The 23,580-nt window shown below is 34.8% G+C and overlaps 6 protein-coding genes across 8 annotated transcripts; 4 read left to right on the top strand and 2 right to left on the bottom strand.

Annotated features, from left to right (window-relative positions):
• Positions 1-100: 100 nt before the first annotated feature.
• On the top strand, positions 101-3,170 carry LOC104811413 (tubulin beta-1 chain-like). Its single transcript, XM_010538095.2, has 3 exons — positions 101-586; positions 1,906-2,175; positions 2,264-3,170. Exons 1-3 carry the CDS (start codon positions 190-192, stop codon positions 2,938-2,940), a joined length of 1,344 nt encoding a protein of 447 aa, XP_010536397.1. The 5' UTR covers positions 101-189; the 3' UTR covers positions 2,941-3,170.
• Positions 3,171-3,976: 806 nt separating this feature from the next.
• Positions 3,977-6,795, top strand: LOC104811411. 2 transcript variants are annotated; one of them, XM_010538091.1, is made up of 8 exons: positions 3,977-4,094; positions 4,185-4,238; positions 4,362-4,431; positions 5,121-5,211; positions 5,333-5,394; positions 5,596-5,789; positions 5,908-6,055; positions 6,369-6,795. In XM_010538091.1, the coding sequence occupies exons 2-8, from the start codon at positions 4,191-4,193 to the stop codon at positions 6,560-6,562; spliced, it is 807 nt and encodes a 268-aa protein (XP_010536393.1). In that variant the 5' UTR covers positions 3,977-4,094; positions 4,185-4,190; the 3' UTR covers positions 6,563-6,795. The 2 variants fall into 2 exon arrangements, with proteins under 2 accessions (XP_010536393.1, XP_010536392.1); XM_010538090.1 differs by having other exon boundaries at positions 3,977-4,238.
• LOC104811412 lies at positions 6,699-7,954 on the bottom strand. Of its 2 annotated transcripts, none has more exons than XM_010538093.1 (3): positions 7,704-7,954; positions 7,161-7,211; positions 6,699-7,048 (listed from the first exon to the last, which is right to left on the bottom strand). In XM_010538093.1, the coding sequence occupies exons 1-3, from the start codon at positions 7,830-7,832 to the stop codon at positions 6,713-6,715; spliced, it is 516 nt and encodes a 171-aa protein (XP_010536395.1). In that variant the 5' UTR covers positions 7,833-7,954; the 3' UTR covers positions 6,699-6,712. The 2 variants fall into 2 exon arrangements, with proteins under 2 accessions (XP_010536395.1, XP_010536396.1); XM_010538094.1 differs by having other exon boundaries at positions 7,161-7,199.
• Positions 7,955-8,542: 588 nt separating this feature from the next.
• Positions 8,543-10,773, bottom strand: LOC104811410 (tropomyosin-like). The gene is made up of 5 exons (XM_010538089.2): positions 10,466-10,773; positions 10,242-10,353; positions 9,980-10,044; positions 9,360-9,887; positions 8,543-9,201 (listed from the first exon to the last, which is right to left on the bottom strand). The coding sequence occupies exons 1-5, from the start codon at positions 10,667-10,669 to the stop codon at positions 9,085-9,087; spliced, it is 1,026 nt and encodes a 341-aa protein (XP_010536391.1). The 5' UTR covers positions 10,670-10,773; the 3' UTR covers positions 8,543-9,084.
• Positions 10,774-13,823: 3,050 nt separating this feature from the next.
• LOC104813237 (F-box protein At3g07870-like) lies at positions 13,824-14,906 on the top strand. Its single transcript, XM_010540804.1, has one exon. It carries the CDS (start codon positions 13,824-13,826, stop codon positions 14,904-14,906), a length of 1,083 nt encoding a protein of 360 aa, XP_010539106.1.
• A 918-nt stretch (positions 14,907-15,824) lies between these two features.
• On the top strand, positions 15,825-18,255 carry LOC104811409 (putative ER lumen protein-retaining receptor C28H8.4). The gene is made up of 6 exons (XM_010538088.2): positions 15,825-16,184; positions 16,472-16,671; positions 17,209-17,349; positions 17,476-17,556; positions 17,661-17,785; positions 17,911-18,255. Exons 1-6 carry the CDS (start codon positions 15,962-15,964, stop codon positions 17,957-17,959), a joined length of 819 nt encoding a protein of 272 aa, XP_010536390.1. The 5' UTR covers positions 15,825-15,961; the 3' UTR covers positions 17,960-18,255.
• The last annotated feature ends 5,325 nt before the right edge of the window (positions 18,256-23,580 follow it).

Here is a 23,580-nt window from a genome sequence, read left to right as displayed (position 1 = left end):
CCCCCCAAAAAAAAAAAAAAAAAAAAAAAAAAAAAACTGTACCGCCTCTCTGTATTTTAAATTTTTTTTTTAACCTTTTCCTCTTCTCCCTCCCCTTCATATCTCCCTCCTCTCTCCATTTCTCCCCATCTCTCTCTCCCGATCTCTCCATCCAAAACAAATCTCTCCGTCGTCGTTCTCGTCGCCGCCATGAGAGAGATCCTCCACGTCCAAGGCGGCCAATGCGGGAACCAGATCGGTTCCAAGTTCTGGGAGGTCATCTGCGACGAGCACGGCGTCGATCCCACTGGCCGATACAACGGTGACTCCGCCGATCTCCAGCTCGAGCGCATCAACGTATACTACAATGAGGCCTCCGGTGGAAGGTATGTCCCTCGCGCCGTCCTCATGGATCTCGAGCCTGGCACCATGGACAGCATCAGATCCGGTCCCTATGGTCAGATCTTCCGCCCCGACAACTTCGTCTTCGGACAGTCAGGCGCCGGTAACAACTGGGCCAAGGGTCATTACACCGAAGGCGCTGAGCTCATTGATGCCGTTCTCGATGTTGTTCGCAAGGAGGCCGAGAACTGCGACTGCTTGCAAGGTATATATATGCATATATGAATCGTGTTTCTCCGTTTATTTTGTTTTCGGTATCGTATTGCTTTGATCTCATTGCATGTTTCGTGGAAATCGAGGAATCGTAGGATGTGTGGATGAGTACGGAATCGTCGATGCTAGTTTCTCGTGTTCTGATTTCATCGATTGTTTCACATATTTCGTCGCGATAAACACTCTGATTTTGGTATCAATGATTCTCAGATCGATCAATTTAATGGATGTCAAGTCCATGTAAATTCCAGAAATATTTATGAACATATAGAGAGTATTCGAAGATCTCGATTTGTTTTTTGTAGATTCGTTCTGATTGATCATCTGGTTTGATCATTCCTTACCAAATTTCGGTTTGCGATCGCTCGATTCCTAATTCTTCGATTCCTGTCACGGTTTTTTTCCTGATCAAAAGGCAGAGATGTTGGATTCCTGTTGCTCTCTGAATCATTATGTGTTGCATCATTATGGTTCATAAGTTCCTAACTGTAGTGTAGAATAATCACGAATTCAATAGGTACACACATAACGGTATGAGAAGTTTCATGCACCAATTAAATCAAATGGCATTTCCCCATAATCTGGACATGGGTTCCTCCGCAGTATTTGTTTTGTTACTTGTTTTGCTTTCCATGTTCTTCGTGGAATCCCTCTTCAATAATTCATTCAAAATGACAATGGAAATACTGTCTTGAGTCAGCTGTGATCACTTATTGGGAATGCCCTTGCTGTTCCACTACATGGGGATTCGCGAGGATGCGGTTTTGAAAAAAAAATGACATTAATTTGATATTGTCTTTAGGATGAATTAAAAAAGATTATCTTAAGAGTGACTTTGGTACAGTAAGCGGGATGCCGTGGCTCCCACAGTTGGGTTTTTGGAAAATATTTCACAAAAAGTTGGTTTCATTTTGCATGTTGTGACAAATTACGAACTGTAAACTGTGTCGGTAGTCTGTTGTGGCCTGGTCCCCCTATTACAATTGTAAATTTCTTTCAATGATGTTGTAGAGGTGAAGCATATTATTTTCTGCATTATCTAGATAGGGGGAAGTGGGTCAGCAACTATATTGTTTAATAGTTTTGTAGAATATTATTGACCACATCCCAAGAAAGCTCGCTGCCTTCAATTTAAGTAAATACCAAAATACCTCACTGAATTATTGGATCCGGGTAAAAAGGGTCATGGAATTGATGTATGCATATACCATTTGATAGTAGTTAGTGTATATACATACATCCACATACGTACATATATACATAATGTCCTCGTTTCCTTCAAGGGGTGCAACGTTTTTCTTCTTGATTCAGGTTTTCAGGTGTGCCACTCGCTGGGAGGAGGCACAGGTTCTGGAATGGGAACTCTCCTGATATCGAAGATCCGTGAGGAATACCCAGACAGGATGATGCTTACCTTCTCCGTTTTCCCATCTCCAAAGGTCTCTGACACTGTCGTGGAGCCATACAATGCCACTCTTTCGGTCCACCAGCTCGTTGAGAATGCCGATGAATGCATGGTTCTTGACAATGAAGCTCTCTACGATATCTGCTTCCGCACCCTCAAACTCAGCACTCCTAGCTGTAAGTAACAAAAAAAATCCCGGATACTCCAATCCACCGAACGAGAGAATTCGCTAAACCTGGATCAAATAATTCCTTTGTTGTGCAGTTGGAGACTTGAACCACTTGATCTCTGCAACTATGAGTGGAGTGACCTGCTCTCTGAGGTTCCCCGGACAGTTGAACTCCGACCTCAGGAAACTGGCCGTGAACCTGATCCCGTTCCCTCGTCTCCATTTCTTCATGGTCGGATTTGCCCCCCTCACATCCCGTGGCTCCCAACAGTACATCTCCCTCACGGTTCCCGAGCTGACCCAGCAAATGTGGGATGCAAAGAACATGATGTGCGCCGCTGATCCGCGACATGGACGCTACCTCACGGCCTCGGCCATGTTCAGGGGGAAGATGAGCACAAAGGAAGTGGACGAGCAGATACTAAACGTCCAGAACAAGAACTCGTCCTACTTTGTGGAGTGGATCCCGAACAATGTGAAATCCAGCGTTTGCGATATCCCGCCAAAGGGGGTAAAGATGGCATCGACTTTCGTGGGGAACTCGACGTCGATACAGGAGATGTTCCGGAGGGTGAGCGAGCAGTTCACGGCCATGTTTAGGCGGAAGGCTTTCCTGCATTGGTACACGGGAGAAGGGATGGACGAGATGGAGTTTACGGAAGCCGAGAGCAATATGAATGACCTTGTGGCCGAGTACCAGCAGTACCAAGATGCTACGGCCGATGACGAGGGCGAGTACGAGGACGAGGAGGATGGGTACGAGGCTGCTTGATCGTGGTTTTATCTGTTTTTCTTTTGTCGGAACGAAGGTGGAAACGCAAAAACTCGGGTTATATGTTATTAATGTCCTGTATTTTTATTGCATTCGTTTGATTGAAGCACTTCTCTCCTCTCTCTCTCTCTTCTTTGTTGCTTACTAAAATCATATATATATATATATATGTATGTATGTATGTATGTACGTGTTATTGTTGAATTGGTGCAATATGGGAATTTTTTTAATGTGCAAGTTTGTTTGTTATTATGGTTTAAAGACGACTGCTGTTTTGTAATAATCATTGTGCATATATTCGATTTTTAAATATGCGACTAATTAATTAGTCACGTCGACTGTTAAAAAATCGAGATTTCTGTCTTTGGCCTAATGGAAACAATAAAAACTAACCACATGGATTATAATTACCGTTTTCATGACATATTAAGAATTAGAGCTTCACATCTTTTCTTGTCTTATGATTTGAGTGGATCAAGTCGACCGCTAAATTAAAGTGATAAAAAAATTAAAATCAAATAAAAAACACTGAAAAACTATAGATTAAGGTAATTGACATATTAATACACAAACTTGTAAAAAAATCACAAATAAATTCAAACTTTAAAATTTCCAAATAAATACATGAATTCTTTATAATTTTTTTAAAAAATAATGCAAATAAATTATGAACTTTTAAATTATTATCAAAATGAAATTAAATCCTAGATTTTTAAACGAATCCCAAATATTATGGTGTTTTTTTTAGAAAAATTTTAAAAATTAAGGTTTTAACTTTTAATGTAGAAATTAAAAAGAATTCGTGTATTTGTTTGAAAATTTAAAAATTCTTATATTTATTTAAGATTTTGTTTTTACAATAATATGTCATTTTTCCATAAATTACACGAAAATTTTGCTTAAAAGACAAGATGTCCATATTCTTATTTTCTTAAAGCTCATGGGCCTCAAATCAGGCCCGATTTAATAATGATTAATAAAGCTTCCATTTTTTTTTATTTTTTTTATTTTTTTTATTTCCCCTCGTTGAGGAAAAAAAGAAATTTGAATTTCATTTTGGTGCTTTTCTCCTGAATCCAACCCGGGAGTGATTTCAGACTGTGAATCCAAGCGTTGTGTTACTTAGATCGAACCTCAGGATCTCGGAATCATCTGTTTGTGATTTCATCTCTCAGAAATTTTTGATTTTTCGCTTCGTCTTTTGGTGAATTGATCTTTCGATCGATGTTTTTTTGATGCTTCAGTTGCATATGGAGGCTCTCTACGCCAAACTCTACGACAAATACAGAGAACTCAAGGTTCTTGTCCTCTGAATCTTTGTTCGGTGTCTGATTTTCCTATTTTTGGTTCATTTTATGAGTTTCTGAGTTGTTTTGTTGTGGAATTGTGTGTGGTTCGGTTCGTCTTTCTCCTATCTGCAGAAGAAGAAATTGTTCGAAATCGACGAAGTTAATCGGGAACAAGAAGAGAAGTTCATAAGCTTTGTGTCCGGTATGAATCTCTCTCCTTGTTCATCTACATTCGCGCGAGATTTAGTTGGCTCCTAATCAATTTTAGAATTTGAGAATGCTTGGCAAGAGTTCAATCCTCAGTTCTGCGCTTGAAATCCGTTTTTCATCCCGAATTATCGGTGATTACGGGCTCCTTGTAGTGTACATTTTGGTTAGTTAATTGGCTTCAAATTTCTTTCAAGGGCGTGAATGATATAACTGTTTTTCATTTCCGGGTTTTCGAAAGCAACCATGTGAATGAGTTCTTGCATTATCAAAGTGTCTAGCTTTCAAATGCTAAATTCAGTAGGTTATATATGGATTTCGCCCTTGTGGTGAGACCCTTCCTAGACCCCTGCTCAATGGGATGCTTTGTGCACCGGGATGCCCTGCCCCTAATATATCGATTTTGCCCATGGACTACTCATTTATCATCTATCATGTACTGTACTAGTAGTGATAAGTTAAGAGTGTGGTCTGTGCGAATTGCTCAATCTACAGACATGGTAGAATTACGACAGAGTCGAAACTATGTAATGTAACTTGGCCGTAATTGTTTATTAAGACACAGAAAGAGTTCCATTCAGTTTTGGAAATCATCATTGTGGGTTTTCTTTTATATAGGTTATTGCCTAAGTCTAGTGGGAATCCAGCTTTCTCAGTGTGTTCTTCTTTCTTTTGCTTTTGCAGCTGCGGAGAAGTTAATACAGCATCTGAGTAGTGAGAAAGAAAATTTGCAGGGGATAGTGGAGAATTTAACTAGTGAATTGACTTCCATTAGGCATGTACCTTGAGTTATCTCCCTTTATACTGTTAACTTTACCTTGGAAAGCTTTCTGAGCCAGCCATATCTTGTGAAAGTTGGAGCCTCGTGAATCTAACAGTAACAATCTTGATCTTAGATCCGCTAAGGACAAGGATTTTGCCGAGTACCAAAAGCTTCTTATGGAAGAAGAACAGAAGAGTAAGAAGCAAATTGCATAAAGTGTGTCATGGAATGCAGCATTTTCATTGGACATGAACTATGCTAGTTTATGAATCTAGCTGAGTGAGATAACGTAAAGCGATCATAGTGGGTCATGTTGCATTTTCTTTAACATGGTTTGAACGGTTTCCCCTCTGTTTTGCTTCTCCATCTCACTACTTAAAACGGAAATTTCGACAGACAAAAAGCTTTCTGAAGAGCTCGAGAAACTAAAAGAGATGCTTCAGGAGGAACGAGGTTGTAAACCACAGACAAGAACCCCTGAAAGTGCTCGAGTTGTGACGAGAAGCATGAGAAAACGAAGCAGACCCTCGGAAGATATTGCAGAAGTATGCATGACTTCACCTCGTGTTGGCAGCCATGACCAAGTAGTGGTGAGCAAATTACAGTTTCGTCTTTTTCAGTTTATTTCGGAATTCGGATTGAATGATTGATACTATGCATCTTCTTTCTTGCACCATCGGTTTGTTTCACTAACTTTCATGGTTTCAGCCGGCATGCTGCAAAAACACTCGTGCCATATCAAGCGAATCTGTCATTTGTACATTTCAAACCCTCAGCGAATACCTACTGGGGATGGAGCTATCTACTATTAATCAATTCAATGGAGTCTGCATTATCGCCTCGCATCCATCAAGCGGTAATTCATCTAACAAACGCGAGTTCATTACCCGTTTTTTCCCGACAACTTTCGTTATTAATATTCTCTCCTTTTGTTCTTAGGGGTGGCTTATTCGGGTTTGGTTATTTTGGTTTAGAAAACTTATAACCGTTCGGTTATTATATATGAATTCCGTTCAGTTCGGTTAGGTTATATTCGGTTTGGTTACGGGATGATTTGAATTCACAAATGAAGCATGAGTTGCCTTGGATAAGCACTTCTGTGAATCATCTATCCAAATCGCTATAACCACAAGGAAATCACCGAGATGCTGTTCTTGTCACCGTGACAGGTTACTCGTTCAGCCTAACCCGTGTAAACAACTCGAGAGGCGGAGGAGAACCCGAGCTTCTGTACAATCTCGTATCACTCGGAACATTCGAAAGAGTGGCACCGGACTGGATGAGGGATGCTCTCATGTTCAGCCCAAGCATGTGCCCCGTCTTTTTCGAAAGAGTTTCCCGAGTGATTAAGCTTCGGAGCTGATGATTCTAGGGGTCACCGTTTCAGGCTTCGCTTCGGGTCCGGTTATTGCGATTGTAACCATTCCTAGGATTCGGTTCGGATTCTCATTTTGCAAAAAAAAAAAAAAAAAAAAAAAAACTAGTTTTCACTTCCATAAAAAAAAATTAGTTTTCAGTTATTTTTTGTTCTCTTGGACTTTCGGATTTCCTTTCTCCTTGCTCTGGCCGCCTCAGCCGCCAATTTACTAGCATCAACCACGTTGTGCGTTTGCGTCTCCGTTTGCGTTTGAATAAGCGTTTGCGTTTGTGGGTTTTGATGAATCTTCTCGCTACTACCGTGCGTCACTGCTTGACGCTCCACTTGCACTTGCGTTGGAATATTGGCTTTCCTTTGAAACGACGTCGTTCCCACTGGCGACGACGTGGCAATCGTCCGATCAGTCTTGATCGACGGCTCCTGGTGAACTACACACGGGCTGGGATCATCACTGGGTTGCACTTGAGCCGCCTGAATTCATATCATTGATTAACGAAAAACATTTGTAAAAAAAATCTCTAATGATTGAAAATATTTAAAAAAAAATCAGGAAATATGTATATGTAATTAATTAATTAATTACCTTCTTCGGAACCCTACGTAATGCGTCTGGCTCTGACTCCTGTTTCGTATTCTATATTTAAAACCGAAGTAAAGGAAAAAAAACAGCAAAAATAATTTGATCCCCCTAACAAAATAATGATTCTTTGAACAAATTTTTGAGAAAAGTAACTCGGTTTGATTTTAAAATTAAAAAAAAAATCAAAACCCAACAAAAAAAAGAAAATCACAAAAAATATCTAAACTTATCGAGTTTAAGAAAACAAAACCTAAACTTTGTTTCTTATAAAATAAAAAACCAATTTCAATTTTTAGTCGAACAATAAAACTAAACTTTATAATCGTTATTGTCTTTAAATATTAATATAACTTACCGATATCATATGTGATAAGTAAACACTTTCATCATATCATATGCGATATCGATATAAAAAATGATAATTGTTATAAAGTTTTAGGTTTATTTATAATTCAAATTTTATTTAGTAAAAAATAAAGTTTGTTTTATATTCTGTGAAAATTTACTGAGATTTTCCAAAAAAAAAAAAAGGGAAGAAGGACTTACCATGTTACGTTTCCTATTTTCATAATTTTTACTTGGCAATGATTTCTGCGACGAAGCCTCCGGCGGATTTGTGAGAACAGAGTGTTTGGATGGGCAGAACACAACAGGTACGAGAGAGAATTCCAACATAGTTGAAGTAGCTTCAATCTCCCTTTGTCCGAAAACAACTACCGTACGTTCTCCGTATCTACATGAATCGTACGAATCGCGTGTTTTTCTTCCTTGGTTACTGTCTTTCTTCTTCCTCTTCATCTTTTTTTTTTTTTTTTTTGTCTGCGTAAACAGTCTTGTTCGCTGGGGTTTTGGGTTTTTAGAGGAAAGATCAAGGTCTTGCAAGATCTCCTTATTTTATTTTATTTATAGTTTTTTTTTTAATTTTTTATCTGCAGTATCGTGTTTCAATCGAGTTTCCTAATTTTCCTTTTCCTATATTTCAAATTTTTTTTCCTTTTTTTACGTTTGGGCATTTATCTCTTTTGTAACGATTTTTAAGGCCGAAACAACACAAATATTCATGCAGTTCTATAACTCTAATTTTTTTATAATTATTTAAATTACATCTTGTTACGTAAAAATTCGTTTTTCTGTTACAAAAATGCATTGTAAATTCATCCATGACGAAGTTCTCTCAAGTTTAGAATTTAAGATTTCCGGGGCGTCGATGGAAAATTCGGACCAGCTGTTCTTCGCAAACGCAAACCGGTTTGCTAAACCGGACCAGAATTTGAATTGGTAACCGGTCTTATATTAACTTAATTCAAAGTTTTGATTTTTAATTCCGTTTCGGTTCAAAAGTTTAGTAGGAGATAACAAAGAGATCTTATCAACACAACCAAACAAAAACATGATATATCCAAATCATAAATCACAGAGAGGTCGAAACACAGGCAATCATCAAACACCCATAAGTCTGCTACAACTCAAAATCCATGATTTTACCCAAAAAAAACCCTAAAATTCATGATTGGGTATCTATCATGAATTAAAACACAAACAAACATCAAAAAAAAAAAAAAAAAAAAAAAAAAAAAACAGAAGACCCTCTCAAAGAACACATTGTTGCAGATACAGTGTAAGGTTCCTAGCTAAATACCCGGAAAGCACATCCAAAAGCTTCGTTCTCCCTGTTGCTTCCATCTTTTCTGGATTGCTCCTCTCGACCCGAATCCCAAAACACGAAAGAAGTGATACCTCGTTGCGGAAGAAAGGCGAGTTCCCTAACTAAATAATACCCGAAAATCCAAATCCTGAGGTGGGGGGAGAGTTTCCTAGAGCTATATGTTATGTGGGTAATCATCATTTTACAATTTACATCAAAAGGGATGTTTCCTAGTAACAGATAGACTTACATGCAGATGCCTAACTAAGTTCCTAAGGTGTGTCATAGTTGGGGAGATGGAGCTTTCAACTTGGGAACTTTGAATGTCGAAGTGAACAACTTTGGGGTTTCCGAACTCAGAGTGTTACTCTGGTTTTTCCTCTTCGCTCGATTGCTTCTCTGTTCAAAGGTTTTAAAATGGTACAATATCATTTACCCTTTTCTATGTTCTGTTTCAGGAAAATCAGCACACTCTGCTGTCTGACAGCAGAAACTAATCAATTCTAGTATATATATCTACGTGCTTATAACAATCAGTTCTTGGGTAGTAGCAGTACCTGATCACTCTGGTTTAACGAAGCTGGGCCAGTTGCACCAGGCAGATCTTTCTTGGCAGCTACAGTACTAGGTTCTTCTGTCTTGCTGCTTTTACGAATCGTGCAACGGGTTAAAACCGGTGTAAGCTTAGGAGTTCGAGACCTCTTTTCCAACTCTAGCTCCTTTGAGAGCCTTGAGATTTCCCGATCTTTCTCACTTGCTTCCTCCTCCATTGCAGCCACCTTAGCTTTCAATCTTGAGACGATGCCATCCTTCTCTTCATTGGATAATTGCAGCTGCTCTTGATGGGAGACCAGACTTGAAATCTTCACGTTTGATTGCGCGATCTCATCGTCTTTCTCCCTCAATTTATCGGTGAATTCTGTTTCTCGGCGTTTGAATTGATTCCAGGCGAACAGATTTTCTCGTAACAGAGAAGATACCTCATAGTTCTTGTCAGAAGCAAGCTTCCCGTACTCGAGTCTCAGTTTCCTAATCTCGGTTTCCGCCGACTTGTCCCCTGCAGATTGAGAACTGCAAGTTTCATTCTGCATGGAAAAAAACAAACTTCTTTACAACATTGCAAGACAGAATCATCAAGCCATAAGAAAAAAACTTGAGAAGGGTTTAGCTTTCACACCTTTGAATTCATAGTGAGGAAGTCAAACCAGGCTTTAAAATCATCCAACTCATCCATAGCATGATCTGCAAATGCTCCAAAAGGGTACCCCAAGAATCAAACATAGTAAAGATGCTGGTTTCAGGATGTAAACGAACAAAACATTTGTTGTAAATTGTAATACATTTTATAAAGAAGCAGGCTTTAAGTGCGAGGAAAAAAAGGGAGTGGATTCATCGACAGGAAAAATACGATAATTTAAGGAAGAAGAGAATTCGCTAACCCAATTTCACTTTGCCGAGAGAAGCATCCCTATCCTTCAATCCAACCAACAGATTCGATTTCGCGATTTCAGCCACTCGCATCATATCCATCGTTTCAATTTCGTTCTTAATCTGAATAATCATAAATTATGATCGAATTAAAAACATACAAGGATCTCATGGCGACAAAACCCTGAAACCCTAACTTTTTTGTTGCCGGGTTCCTGGAAAATTGGGGACTTACCATAGAGATATGATCCTCGAATAGTCGAACGTCGGAGTTCCAGCGATCATGCTGAGTGTTGATTCTGTCTACCAGAATCTTCCTGTCCTTGAGGAGGGTCTCAAGCTGATCCTGTTTGGTCCGAAGGATCTTGACCAAACCCTTGAAGATTTTATCCCATTTCTCCCGTTCAGAAGAATCTCGAGAGCCCTTTTTCACACCCATCTCAGGAATCTAGTCCCGATTTCAATTTCAATCGAAGAAGCAAAAATCACAGAAGAATTGTACAGGACGAGTGACGAACGAGAGAGAGAGATTTGACCGTTGGAGTTGCGAGATAGAGAGAGTTCGAATAACAAAAAGCCGAAGAGGCGTTTACATGGGCCTATAATTGGGCCTTGATGTGTCTAAGCTTCAAGCCTTTTCCTGGCCTTTTCTTTTCCTGTTTTTGAGTTCTATATAAGATTTTTTCTAGTAATGTCAATTTGGGTTGGGTTTGATGGGTTAACCCAACCCAACCCATTTATTATCATTTTTGGGTTATGTTTTTGGGTTGAAATTATTTAATGGGTTAAATGGGTCTAAACCCATTAAACCCATGGTTTAATGGGTTAACCCAATTGACCCAAATAAAAAACTATTTACAAACCTTTTTTCTTTCTTTTTAAGACCTTTATTTTAACTTTCACGCATTCTACACTCCTAATTTAACAAATTATTTATTAACAAAAACCTTTCTATTTAATTATTTTTATATTTCTGAATATTCATACTTATATTTCCGTTTTCGATTATTGAACTATTTTCGATTTAATTTTTATTTTATAAAAACTACAGTTATTTGATTATTACATAAATTTTGATTCCAATCAAATTTTAAATATATAAAATTAAAATTCTAAATTTTGGTGCCACGTGTCTAATGACTAACTTGAAAAGTTTAGGTCGTGCGAGAATCTTGATCGTAAAGCTTCGAATTAAAATGACACCAATATATATATATATATATATAAACTGTTGATGATGGACCGACCAATCATTATTTGGTCTCTTATCACACTTGAATCATATAATTGATGGGTTTGCTATAATATTATTTAATTTTTGTAAAATCTATACATTATTTGTTTTGCTTTAGAGTAAAACTTTTTCGTAATCAATTATTTTACGTTATGTTCTGACAATTTTTCCATACACGATACATATGTATGTATGTATATATATACGTTTTGTGAATATATTCTTTCTAATGTTTTATTATTTATTTTAATTAAAAAAAGTTTTGTTACAAACTTGAAACATAATTTGGTCGGACAATGAAACATAATTTGGTCTGACAATATATTTCAGTGTATTTGTCTATTTAACTCTTCGTAAAACACTTTTTTTTATTTGATCAAGTACCATTAAAATAGTTTTTTAATTAATTAAGTTAACTAAATGGGTTAATGGGGGCCCTATGGGTTTTGTGGGTTAAACCCAACCCAGTAAACTATTATTGTTGGGTTGATTAAACCCAACCCGCTAATTTATACAACCCATTTGGGTTGGTTTTAAATGGGTTGGGCAGCCCAAATTGACATCACTAATTTTTTCCTTTTTAATCTTGTAACTGTCAGACCTGTTTTTAGGGTTTTAAGGACATATATATATATATATATATATATCATATGTATCTTACCTGACTATCAATATTCAATGATTCTGAAATTAGACGCATGAGGCATTTGAAATTCAAGAGGAGATATTCAGAAAGAGTGAAGAATAAAAAAACCAATATAATAATCTAAGATGGTGTAAAGTTCTAAGACAATTTGCCTTTAAAACATTAGCCACTTTTTGTAACATTCAACTAAAAATAAAAATCTTTCAAATGAAAATGAGGTGCTGTGTATATAAGTGAAAATGCATAAAATCAAAGGGAATCTCACCTTTTCATACGATCCTACTGTTGTGTGTGTGTATATATATATATACACATGAAAATAAACATTCAAATTATATTCTTATCCTATATTTAAATCTGAATGTATAAAGAGGTATCCACCCGTACTTTCTCTGTCTTATCGGAGATATAGTAAGATCAAATGTTTACTGAACTTTCCAATCATAAACAAAATATAACAAAAAAATGGAATTGTATGAGATAAACTAATATGAGATGAAAAAAGAAATGATATTATATTAGCAAGATACCCAATAATTCATTAAATTAGAATTAATTAAAAAAATAGTAGATAATAATTACTAATCAATATTTTTGGTGACCGGTTTTTGTTTCAGTGGACGAATGAATAGTTAGTAACTCTCAATTCGCATATATAAAAAAAATTATAATTCAATATATTCACATACATAATAAAGTTATGATTTTTTATAACACTGAAATTCACCAGATCTTTGATCTGGAAAAATCTATGTAAATGTTCATTTTCAAGTGATGATTTGGAACCGGGTTGAGAAAGATTTTTGGTACTTTCCTTGCAATTTCCAATTATTTTTTTTAAATTATTGTTATACCCTAATTGAAAATTCCGATAGGTTATTAAGGGCTAATGCATAGGGGCGTTCGAGTTGCATTTGCATTCTTTATTTATTTTTTTAAAATAAGAATTTAAGTATTGAAGACCAATTAAAGTTTTTTATATAGTTAAGATGAATTTTTTATTTTTATCATTAATTATAATAATCTATTGTAATTTTTCTTATTTATATACACGTATTATTTTGTTATTTTTATACTAAAATAAAATCATCTAATGAATAAATTTTAAATATAAATGCGTTTTCTTTAATAAAGATGAACTTATTTTTTTAATTATAATAATTTGATGATAATATATAGTTCAAGTGTAATAATTAGCGGTAGATCAATCGATTTATATATAGTTAATGAAGATTTTAATTCAATCCATTAAGATTGAGCAACTTGCTACATAATGATGATATGGATACTTAAATGTTTTCACCAAATCTCTTTAAATCCAATTTTTAGATATATACAGATTGACTGTTTAATATATCATATCACAATTTAAACAAGCATCAAAGAATTTACATATATTTCATGTTATTTCAACAAATATAGAATTATATACATACATGAATAAGGAAATTCGTGCAAAAATAATATGATTCAAGGAAAGTTTACCACTATCAAACAAAGCATACGAATAAGGAAAATACACAAATATGAAGGATTAATCCTTGGATTTGCTTTAATAAAACAACGTTTTTCAAAAAAAAAAAGGAAAAAGGAAAACAGAATCTGTATCTAACACAAAGACCTGAATCTCCTCTCTACACACACACACTATATATATATATATATATATATATAAAGAGTCTGCAGAAAAAAAAAAAGAGAGAGAAGAAAAGCATGGCTGCTATCCCTTACGATCTCATCTTCGAGATCCTCTCGTATCTTCCAAGCAAAACCCTAATGAGATTCCGAACAGTTTCGAAGAAATTCAACTCGTTGATCACAGATCCTCGCTTCTCACGGCTCCATCACCGTCGTTCCCGAGATCGTCTTTTCGCCCTCAGCGCCATCTCCAAGCACCGTGGATCCGACAGCCTCGATCTCCGGATCTTCCTCACCGACGAAAACAACGAGACGATACACGAATTCACGCGTTGTTTTTACAAAGACAGAGTGAATAGAATCATCGGTTCTAACCACCAGCTCCTCTGTTTCGTCCTCGACAATTCCCTCTCTTTATATGATCCCATAAACCGAGATTTTCTCGAGCTGCCCTCTCCGTCCCCTCGGAGAGTTCGTTCCCCACACAGCGTCTCGTTCGGATTCGTCGATTCCACGATGCAATACAAAGTTATCCGATGGTATCTCTCTCATGGTTCTAACCTCGTGTTTGAGGTTCTTACCCTTACTGTCACCCGAGGTTGTCGTCTCGAGATCTCTCCTTGGAGATTATCCGAGAAACACTGTCCGTATCTTCTTCGCCATTCTTCCCCTCCGGTTCACGTAGACGAATACGTATACTGGAGATCGTACGATTCCCAAATCGTATCGTTCTCTCTACCAGACGAGACTTTCTCGGTTCTATCTCGACCTCCTTGCTTGTCGACCAAGAATCAGAGACTTGAAAACGTTCGCGAGTTCATGCTGTATGGGATTCGAGGAAAACTATGGTTAGTGGACTGCGATAATCTCGAGCAGGCCGTGGATATCTGGACGAGAAGCGACGAGAGAAGTTCGAACTGGATCAAGGTTCATCGGGTCGGAGTTTTTTCGGAACGGTTAGCATACACTCGTTCTCCGTTCGAGATGTTGGACATCCATCGCGACTTCGTGCTGTTCCGGCTCTTACACCCGAACGTCGTCATGTACTACGACGCGAGAGAGAAAACCACTCGTGGTACTGAAGAACTCAGAGGAGAGTTGCAGTTATGTCATTACGTTGATGGATTGCTGTCCTTAAAGAACGTTTTTTATTCTTGATTCTGTCCTTTATATTACGTTCTGAGTCTAAACGTTGTTTATGTTGCTTTTCGGCTGTGAATTATTGAAAACTAAACCGCATCAGACCGAACCGGTCCTTCGCAATCTTCAGTCTTCACTAGGGGTGGACGTTTCACTATTCGGTTTGGGAACGAATCGATTTTATAAAAATATGTAGCTATCGATTATTATATTTTATTCGGTTCTGGTTATGTTTTTTTTTTTAATTTAGATTTTTTTAAGAAATTTTCGGTTTTTTGAGTTTCTTAAAATTTAGTTTTGTTCAATTCTTTTTTATAAAAATAATATCGTTTGGGAATTTAGACATTTTGAATCGGAAAAAATATTGTATTTTTTGGTTCGGTATAATTCGGTTTCAAAAAACTGTACCGAGACATCCATCCTAATCTCCCTATTTTCAAAAAATATATAGATAACATTGTGAGTCATTTTGGGTTTCACTTTGTATTCAGTTCAAATATATTTATATGCGGTTAGTTCGATTATGGAAAAACTATAATTATTTAGTTTTTATATCAATTTTGGTTTTATTTCATTTTATTTTTGTTCGGTTTGGTTGGGTTGCATCTATCAATAAAAAAACTAATTTTTAAAAGAATAAATTTGATTTTGTTTATTCAATTCAATTTTTTAAAAAATTAAAGAAATTATAACCGTTTTTATATAAGATTTGATTTGATTATGGTTATATCTTATTGGATTTGTCAATTCGGTTAATAACCTGATCACTTGAACATCTTTGTTTCCATTTTCCATTAAAAAATACATATATATGATTTAGGTTAATTAGTGATAATCAAATGATGATTATGAGTAATCGAAATCTAAAATACATGGTGATACTGACGCATTAGGAAAAATATTAAACGTTCCTAATTCCGCGAAAACACAGTGTAATAGTCACCTGATTTGGCTCACGAAAAACACAATTCGCACGTAACGGGAGTCAGATCTGGCTGTTTATCATCGTACCCAGTTCGAAAGTTTCTATCTTTGTTCCAAAAAACCGAAGAACGAGGGAAGAGGGATCGACGATGAAGGCGGCGAAGAGGCCGATACACACAGTGACGACATGGGTTCGTCGCCAACCACCGAAGGTGAAGGCATTTCTCGGCGTGGTCTCGGCCATGGCGGCTCTCGTTTTACTCAGGATGATTGTTCACGACCACGACAACCTCTTCGTCGCCGCCGAGGCTGTTCATGCCCTTGGAATCTCCGTCCTCATCTACAAGCTCATGAAGGAGAAGACTTGCGCTGGTTAGTTTCTGTTTCTGTCGGAAAACTTTTGAGTTTCTGGGTATGGGTTGTGTTCAGGGATGAAGAATCTCGACTAGATTGGTTCGGGTTCACTGAGAAGTCAATAATTCGGATTAGGGTTTGTTTGATGTCAGCCTATACCTATAATTCATCACAATTTGTCCTACATTGTGCAATCTTGATTGGTATTGTCGAATAGGGTTTCTCTGGAACTGGATTTTGAATCTGTGTAAAGGAAAATTGAGGATGTTTTGGTGATGGTTGGATTATGCTTGATTGCTTTGCAGGGCTTTCTTTGAAGTCACAGGAGCTGACGGCTCTGTTTCTTGCTGTGAGGCTCTATTGCAGTTTTGTCATGGAATTCGATATTCATACTTTGCTTGATTCCGCTACTTTGGTTACCACCGTTTGGGTCATCTATATGATCCGTTTCAAGCTTAGACCCACTTACATGGAAGACAAGGACAATTTCGCCATCTACTATGTGGTAAGTCGCTGTTTGTTCTAATCTCAGTTTCAACTTTGTTGTTCCTTTGGTCCTAGCCATACTTCTCTGCTGTGCTTCAGAAGTGGAAAAACGTAAAATCTTGTTCTGGCAACGACTTATACATAGGATGAACTCGAAAGGGTTGATCAGCGAACTCTAAGAGCATACGGTCTTTTTCGTACTTGATACGAAATCCTTTCGTGTTATTCTTTGCTGATGTCGTAATTAGTTAGCTTGTGTCCTCACACACGATAAGCTTCAATGCCTTTCAGAGCTAATGGTGTTTTCATTGCTACTTGGTCAGTTGTTGTAAATGGCTAACCACATTACTTAGCTTTTAAAAGGTTATGTTCTTTAGGGATCAAACGGTTTTTTCTATATGTATCAAATGATTCTGATAAAAACTTGGGGAACCCATTTGTTGAAAATGCTTTCTTGATCTAATGTTATAAGGTAAAACCCACAAAGAGGAAATGATATTCCGAGATCTTTTTTCCCGGGTTCAGCAATATTTTCGTAGTCTTTTTTGGATTGCAGGTTATTCCGTGTGCCGTTCTATCTGTACTTGTTCACCCAACAACACATCACCACATAATCAACAGGATTGCTTGGGCTTTCTGTGTTTACCTCGAAGCTGTTTCAGTCCTTCCTCAACTTAGAGTCATGCAAAACACAAAGGTATTTCCCTTTTCAATGCTTTTAAAGCTTGTGATTATTTAACCAAAACCCACAAAAAATCCCCCCCGTCTGTAATTCATCAAGAATTTCTGATTCTAATCTCGGTTGTGTGTTTCTGTTTCTCAGATCGTGGAGCCGTTCACTGCGCATTATGTATTTGCTTTGGGCATAGCTCGGTTCTTGAGTTGTGCACACTGGGTTCTTCAGGTTCTTGCCTGCAACTATAAACCTCTTTATCGTTCTTGGATTTGATTCAAATTATACTGAACACGAATGATTCTGATGGGATTACACTCTCACTTTGAAAATAGGTGTTGGACACGCGAGGGCGGCTGCTGACAGCGTTAGGGTACGGGTTATGGCCAATAATCGTCCTCCTTTCGGAAATCGTCCAGACTTTCATTCTTGCCGACTTCTGCTACTATTACGTGAAGAGGTATGCGTCATGAGCTCGTCTTTTCGTCTCTGGCTATTTGTTTTCGACACGATATTGCTGTCTTTGATAAAACCGGGTAATAGCTCAAATCACACCGGGTAATTCCCTGATTTTTTCTCGAGCAGTTTGATGGGAGGACAGCTCATTCTTCGGCTCCCCTCGGGGGTTGTGTAAATCCTGAGGAATCGGTTTGTCTGGTCGCCGGAGAATGGCCGTAAGATAAGGACAACATGGATTTGCTCAAAGCTTGTGGAGTATTTCAGGTTTTGCAGTCAAAAGCTTCAGTGACTTTTCTTCTCTCTTTACCGTCTGCCTTCACTTGTTCTTAGAAGAGTGTAAAGAAAACAAGTTGATCACAGATTTTTGAGGTTAATTTTTTTTTTTTAATTTAGGTTCTTATTATAAGCTTTTGTTAGGAGCGAAAGCAATTTAATCCCAATATCCTATGTTTACACTGCACGAATTCCTCATCCTTATCTCATGTTTGCCAATCTAGTCAAAGACACCAATATGTTGTCTTTTGACAATTTATATATATATATAGAGAGAGAGACATGGAGCATTTTTCATGTTCATGAGAGCAATAAGATTTATTATACATTTATTACATTTTTAATTTAAAGTAAATGAAGAAAAAAATATTATGAATATATCTTGAGGTCTCTTGGAATTTTTGGTGATGAGATTGTAAGAGATGTTATTTTATAGTTTAATATTATGTTATGAAATTCACAGGAATATTATGAAGAAATTGTTGTCCTAAATATATGTTATTTTACGTCATTTGTTTTGTTATTAAAGGTTTTTATTTGCAATAGTTTTTTATTTTTTTATTATTTTGTTTATACCTGAATCGAATCGTTTCAAAAAATCCGAACCAAATCAAAATATTTGGTTATAATTTTATTTTGTTAAAATCGAACCGAACCGTTTTAAAACTGAAATGTATCGAACTGATTTAATTTATATGGCTATTTGGTGTGATTTTTTGATAATCGAATAAACAGAAATCCAAAATAATCGTGAAATGAAACCCAAAATGTCCACCCAATAACAATTATACTTATGTACCTCACTGAATTTTTTTTTATATCCGAATATTTTATATCAATGTCTAGACTAATTTTAAGACCAAACACTAACCATATAATTTGAAATATAAAATTTCTCTCCAACCTTAAAATTCGAATTAATGGAAGAATAGACGCTTTGCACCTGAGTACACCAATTAAACTAGCCAAGTTTGGATTTATCTTAATAATTTTTTTTTAACATAAGCTGAAAATTTAAAGCTTGAGCTTATCCAATTGTAACAGCTATACTTGTGTGTGCGTTAAATTTTAGTTTCTCTAAGCGACGATACATCTGGATTCATGATCACCTAATATTCCCCTTGAGTATATTATTAAAGATAATTATATATGTCGACAATGTTTAATGATTAATGGAAATTAAATTAATTAAGAAACTACGTCTACTAAAGAGACTCATCTATAGACAAAATGATTAATATATTTTAGAATTATCTAAACCTTGTTCTGATTTGTACGTTTCTATAATAGTGTGCAAATTAATCTCACATTACCTAAGGTACAAATATGATCATATTATCGAGTAGCAACATTTTTTTTTGTAATCAAGTGTTTTGAGTCGAGACCCAAATTAATTATGTAGTCTAGAATAAACTATTTGATTATAATATCCGCTTTTTTTTCTCTAACTTGAGACTCGAACTCGGGAGAGGGACAAATGATTTACGTCTTTGTTTCACCGATTGAACTATCGAAGTTGGGTTTTATCGAGTAGCAACATGGGAAGACCATGTGTATAAATTAATTAAAAATATTCATAGTATACTCTTTTTTCCGATTTCTTTTCTAATTAATCCAAAATGGAAAAGCCAAGCAAAGAAAAGAAAATGAAGGCAACAAATTATGCCAAAAAAAATATAGAAAGGAAAAATAATGTTTGATTTTGAATGATTTGAGTGTTGGGTATTGGAGAATGAAGATTAGGTTATACAAAAGAAGGATGGACTGAAACCATTTGCTCAAAAGATACCATCTTTACAACAAACAATCACATTAATCATATTATATACATATATATATATATGTATAGGTTGATGATCCTATCTTTAAATTATGAGTTATAACTAAAAACATATAAAAGTTAGCTTCATAATTAAAATAATATGGTTTTGAATAACAATATCTTTGATTCGTTTAAATTTCAATCTAAAAGATCGGTTTTACGAATAACATGAATTATCATTATGTAATTAAACTCATATATCCACACTTGTAAAATTTGATATACCGATCATTCTTTTTTTCTCACCTTTTGTTTTAGCCTCTCTCATTTCTCACTTGCTTAAATTACAAAATTAGGTATATATACCTAATATTGGGATATTAAAAATAAAGCTTTAAACATTAGGTCGAGATTTGTCGTGCTATTAAACATATTGAGATAGAAAAAAAAAAAAGGAAAATAATATAAGATGAAAATAGAAAAAGACAGTTGTCAATTAGGTAGACAACAGCTGCGAGTGAACACAACAACACTTCACAGCTGTCCTAAAGGAGCTAGTTTCATGTTTTAGGACAATGAAAGTACACTTCACAAACAGTTGCCTTTTCCCTGAAATTAATTTTTAAATGCCCAAATTTCCTTTTAAATTATTAGCAAATTATTTATCATTACCCATATTGATTATGACTTTTGTTGGCCACTTGTTTATATTTTTATAGACTTTTTGTTGCTGTCAATTTTAAAATATAGTTTGGAATTGGATATATATGATTTTTGAGACGTAATCTAATATACCAAGAGTGAGAAACATGTTGACGTGGTGGAAGATTTATCATATCTCATCTTCCTCTCTAAACTATTTATATCATTTATGGATATTTGGATCATTCTTGTGTGTAGTTTAAATAAATTGGTTATTTTATAAGATTATCTTGAATCTTGAAAAAATGTAGTAGATTTATCGTGAAAAATACTATAAAAATTAGATGGGAAACATTATTCGATGGCCGTAGAACATATAATAAACAGTTTCACACGTGCATGTGTCATTCACATATTAGTCTTTTACAATTTTTTTAATAATTTAAAAATTCACCCAACTTTTTTATTCGATTATATCTCAGAAAATCAATAAAATTCAGACGAATATTTTTACCCAAATGAAAACTTGAATCTAGATTGAGAAAAAAACTTTAACTCGTCTCTTACCAATCGAATCACCGAATCTTGAATGTAATTTGCGTTTTGATCCTTATTTTTTTTATTTTTTATATAAAATATATTTGTTTTTCAAATTTAGATTTTCATATGCTAAAATTTTACCCCAAGAGAATAATATTATGCAGGAAATTACCAAGATCTCATTAGTGAGAGTAGCGTTTTTGTAAGTAATTAGTGATAATTTATGTAGTAAAAACAAAAAATAAAAAATAATGATGAGCTAATGAGTTTGGTCGGCAAAGAAGTATGGATTTGATTTGACAAATTTCAGTCCAAAGTTTAAGACAGAGGACGACTGTACTTTGATTTCCCATGTCATCCATGATCCCGAAATGACGCTTTCAGCATAGTTGTTCTTTTTCTTTATTTTTATTTTATTAGTTTTTTTCTACCGGCCAATCTATGACGCAAAATGGATTGATTGGTTTATCAACCATTTAATTTCCCGGTTTATTTCAACCAATAGATTGGGTTAATCTAAACTATTAATAATATATTCAAAACCAAATGGATTGGATTAATCTAATTAATCCCTTTAAATTCAATTAATCTATTAATTCTAGTTGATTTATAAATTAATATATTCTGTTTTAATGTGTTTTGATTCGTTTTAATTTGAATTTGTTTTTTCTCCGACTCATATTCGATTAAGATTCGGTTTTTATATAGAATTTCGTTCGAATTTGAAAACCACTTCGCCCCTTGAACTGATCAAACAACTCATGAACATCGACGATGGATACCGATTCTTGATAGTCACTTGATTAAGTTCTCTTAATCGACATACAATCGCATACTATCGCCCTTCTTCTTCACGAACAATAGGGTGCTTCCCAAGGTGATACACTTGGTCGAATGAATTCATTCTCCATCAATTCATTCAGCTACTTCTTCAATCCTGTCACTTCTATCAGAATCGGGAAGATCGTCTAGAAAGACATCGGTAAATTACTGAATTACGAGAATATCTTCTAACTTCATCTCAATCTCCTTGGTTGCGGTGATTACATTAGTCCGTTCATCAATCAAATTTTTATAAGTGTTTACATATTTATTTATCAAAGAATATAAATGTTGAATAATTCGAATTTAAATTTTTTAAAAATTATGATTTTGTATATTAACTTTTAGTTTGATTTGGTTTACGTTTTATTAAAAATTATTTATCATTTATTTTGAGTTTGTTTGTTTTTAGTTATTTACTAGTTTAGTTAAATTTAAATCTGAGTATAATTAAATACTATTCAATTAAAGTTAATTAAACTATTAGTTTTATGATTCAAGTGGAAATATCCATATTTATGTATTTTATTATATGATAGATCGTATATGGGGAGGATGATAAGGTTGGTGACTATGACTAAATATTTTTAAAAATAAAATACGGATTATCCGTGAGTCTAAGGTTTTGAGTTTGGACCATTATTTAATTCATCTTTCAAGACAACAAATTATAACCCTTCTTGTAATTAACAATATATTTAGTTTTTAATAATTAATTACTATGACTTTACGTGATTTCAAGGACATGCACATAGTATGGTTTAACACCTTCCCCGGACACGGCCATAAAGATTGAGCGGTTTATTATTTGTAAACAAAAAAAATGTATTGTATTTTGTTGTAATTTTTGAGAGCTTGAAATATAAAACAGCTTTGGAATTTTTCGTTGTTTCAATAAAAAAAAATGACTAATCAAAATTGGATGGTTCAACCGATAAATAATATGATAGATTCGAGTTTTTATTTGGAGAGATTTATTTAGACTTTCTCGATTCATTATAAGATATAGTTGGATTAAAGATACGACGAATTTTCGAAATATAAAAAAATTTTAAAAGGTGAAAAGCAAAGTGCTTTAAATACACACGGTTAAAAAAGAAAGAAAAGAGGAAAAATGAACTAGAAATATATACTAAGTTCTAGCCGAAAATAAGTAAACTAAATAATATTAAACAAAGCAAACCATATATTCTAATAATCAGATTAACAATGAAAAACAAGATAAAATCACATCAAGAATTTGTAACGAACGGTACCGAATTATCAAATATTTGAAAATTTTCAAACAACAAAAAAGGTTTAATATTGTATACTAATGGTCGAATAAAAAACATTTAGATCACTATTAAAAAGCGATTTAATATAAAATAGTTGGATCCTATTATTTTTCTCGTAAGAAATTTGTATCGCCCAATTGCCTTTTTATGGATTGCACATATATATCCTAAAAATTTCAAAGATTGACAATTTGTATACTTTGTTAATCACGACGCGTTATTTTCCACATTTTTATGTTTTATTTATATGCATATATTATATTTGAGTTATATTATATGCCCGAAAATTACAAAAATAAGCAGAAAATTTTATTATATTAGTATAGATAGTCTACCAAATTTATTAATAATAATAATAATAATAATAATAATAATAATAATAATAATAATAATAATAATAATAATAATAATAATAATAATAATAATAATAATAATAATAATAATAATAATAATAATAATAATAATAATAATAATAATAAT

Source organism: Tarenaya hassleriana, unplaced genomic scaffold (genome assembly GCF_000463585.1).
Source record: "Tarenaya hassleriana unplaced genomic scaffold, ASM46358v1 Cleome2, whole genome shotgun sequence".
Classification (NCBI taxonomy): Eukaryota; Viridiplantae; Streptophyta; class Magnoliopsida; order Brassicales; family Cleomaceae; genus Tarenaya; species Tarenaya hassleriana.
The sequence above is the reverse complement of the archived record's forward strand: the minus strand, read 5'-3'. Positions and strand labels throughout refer to the sequence as shown.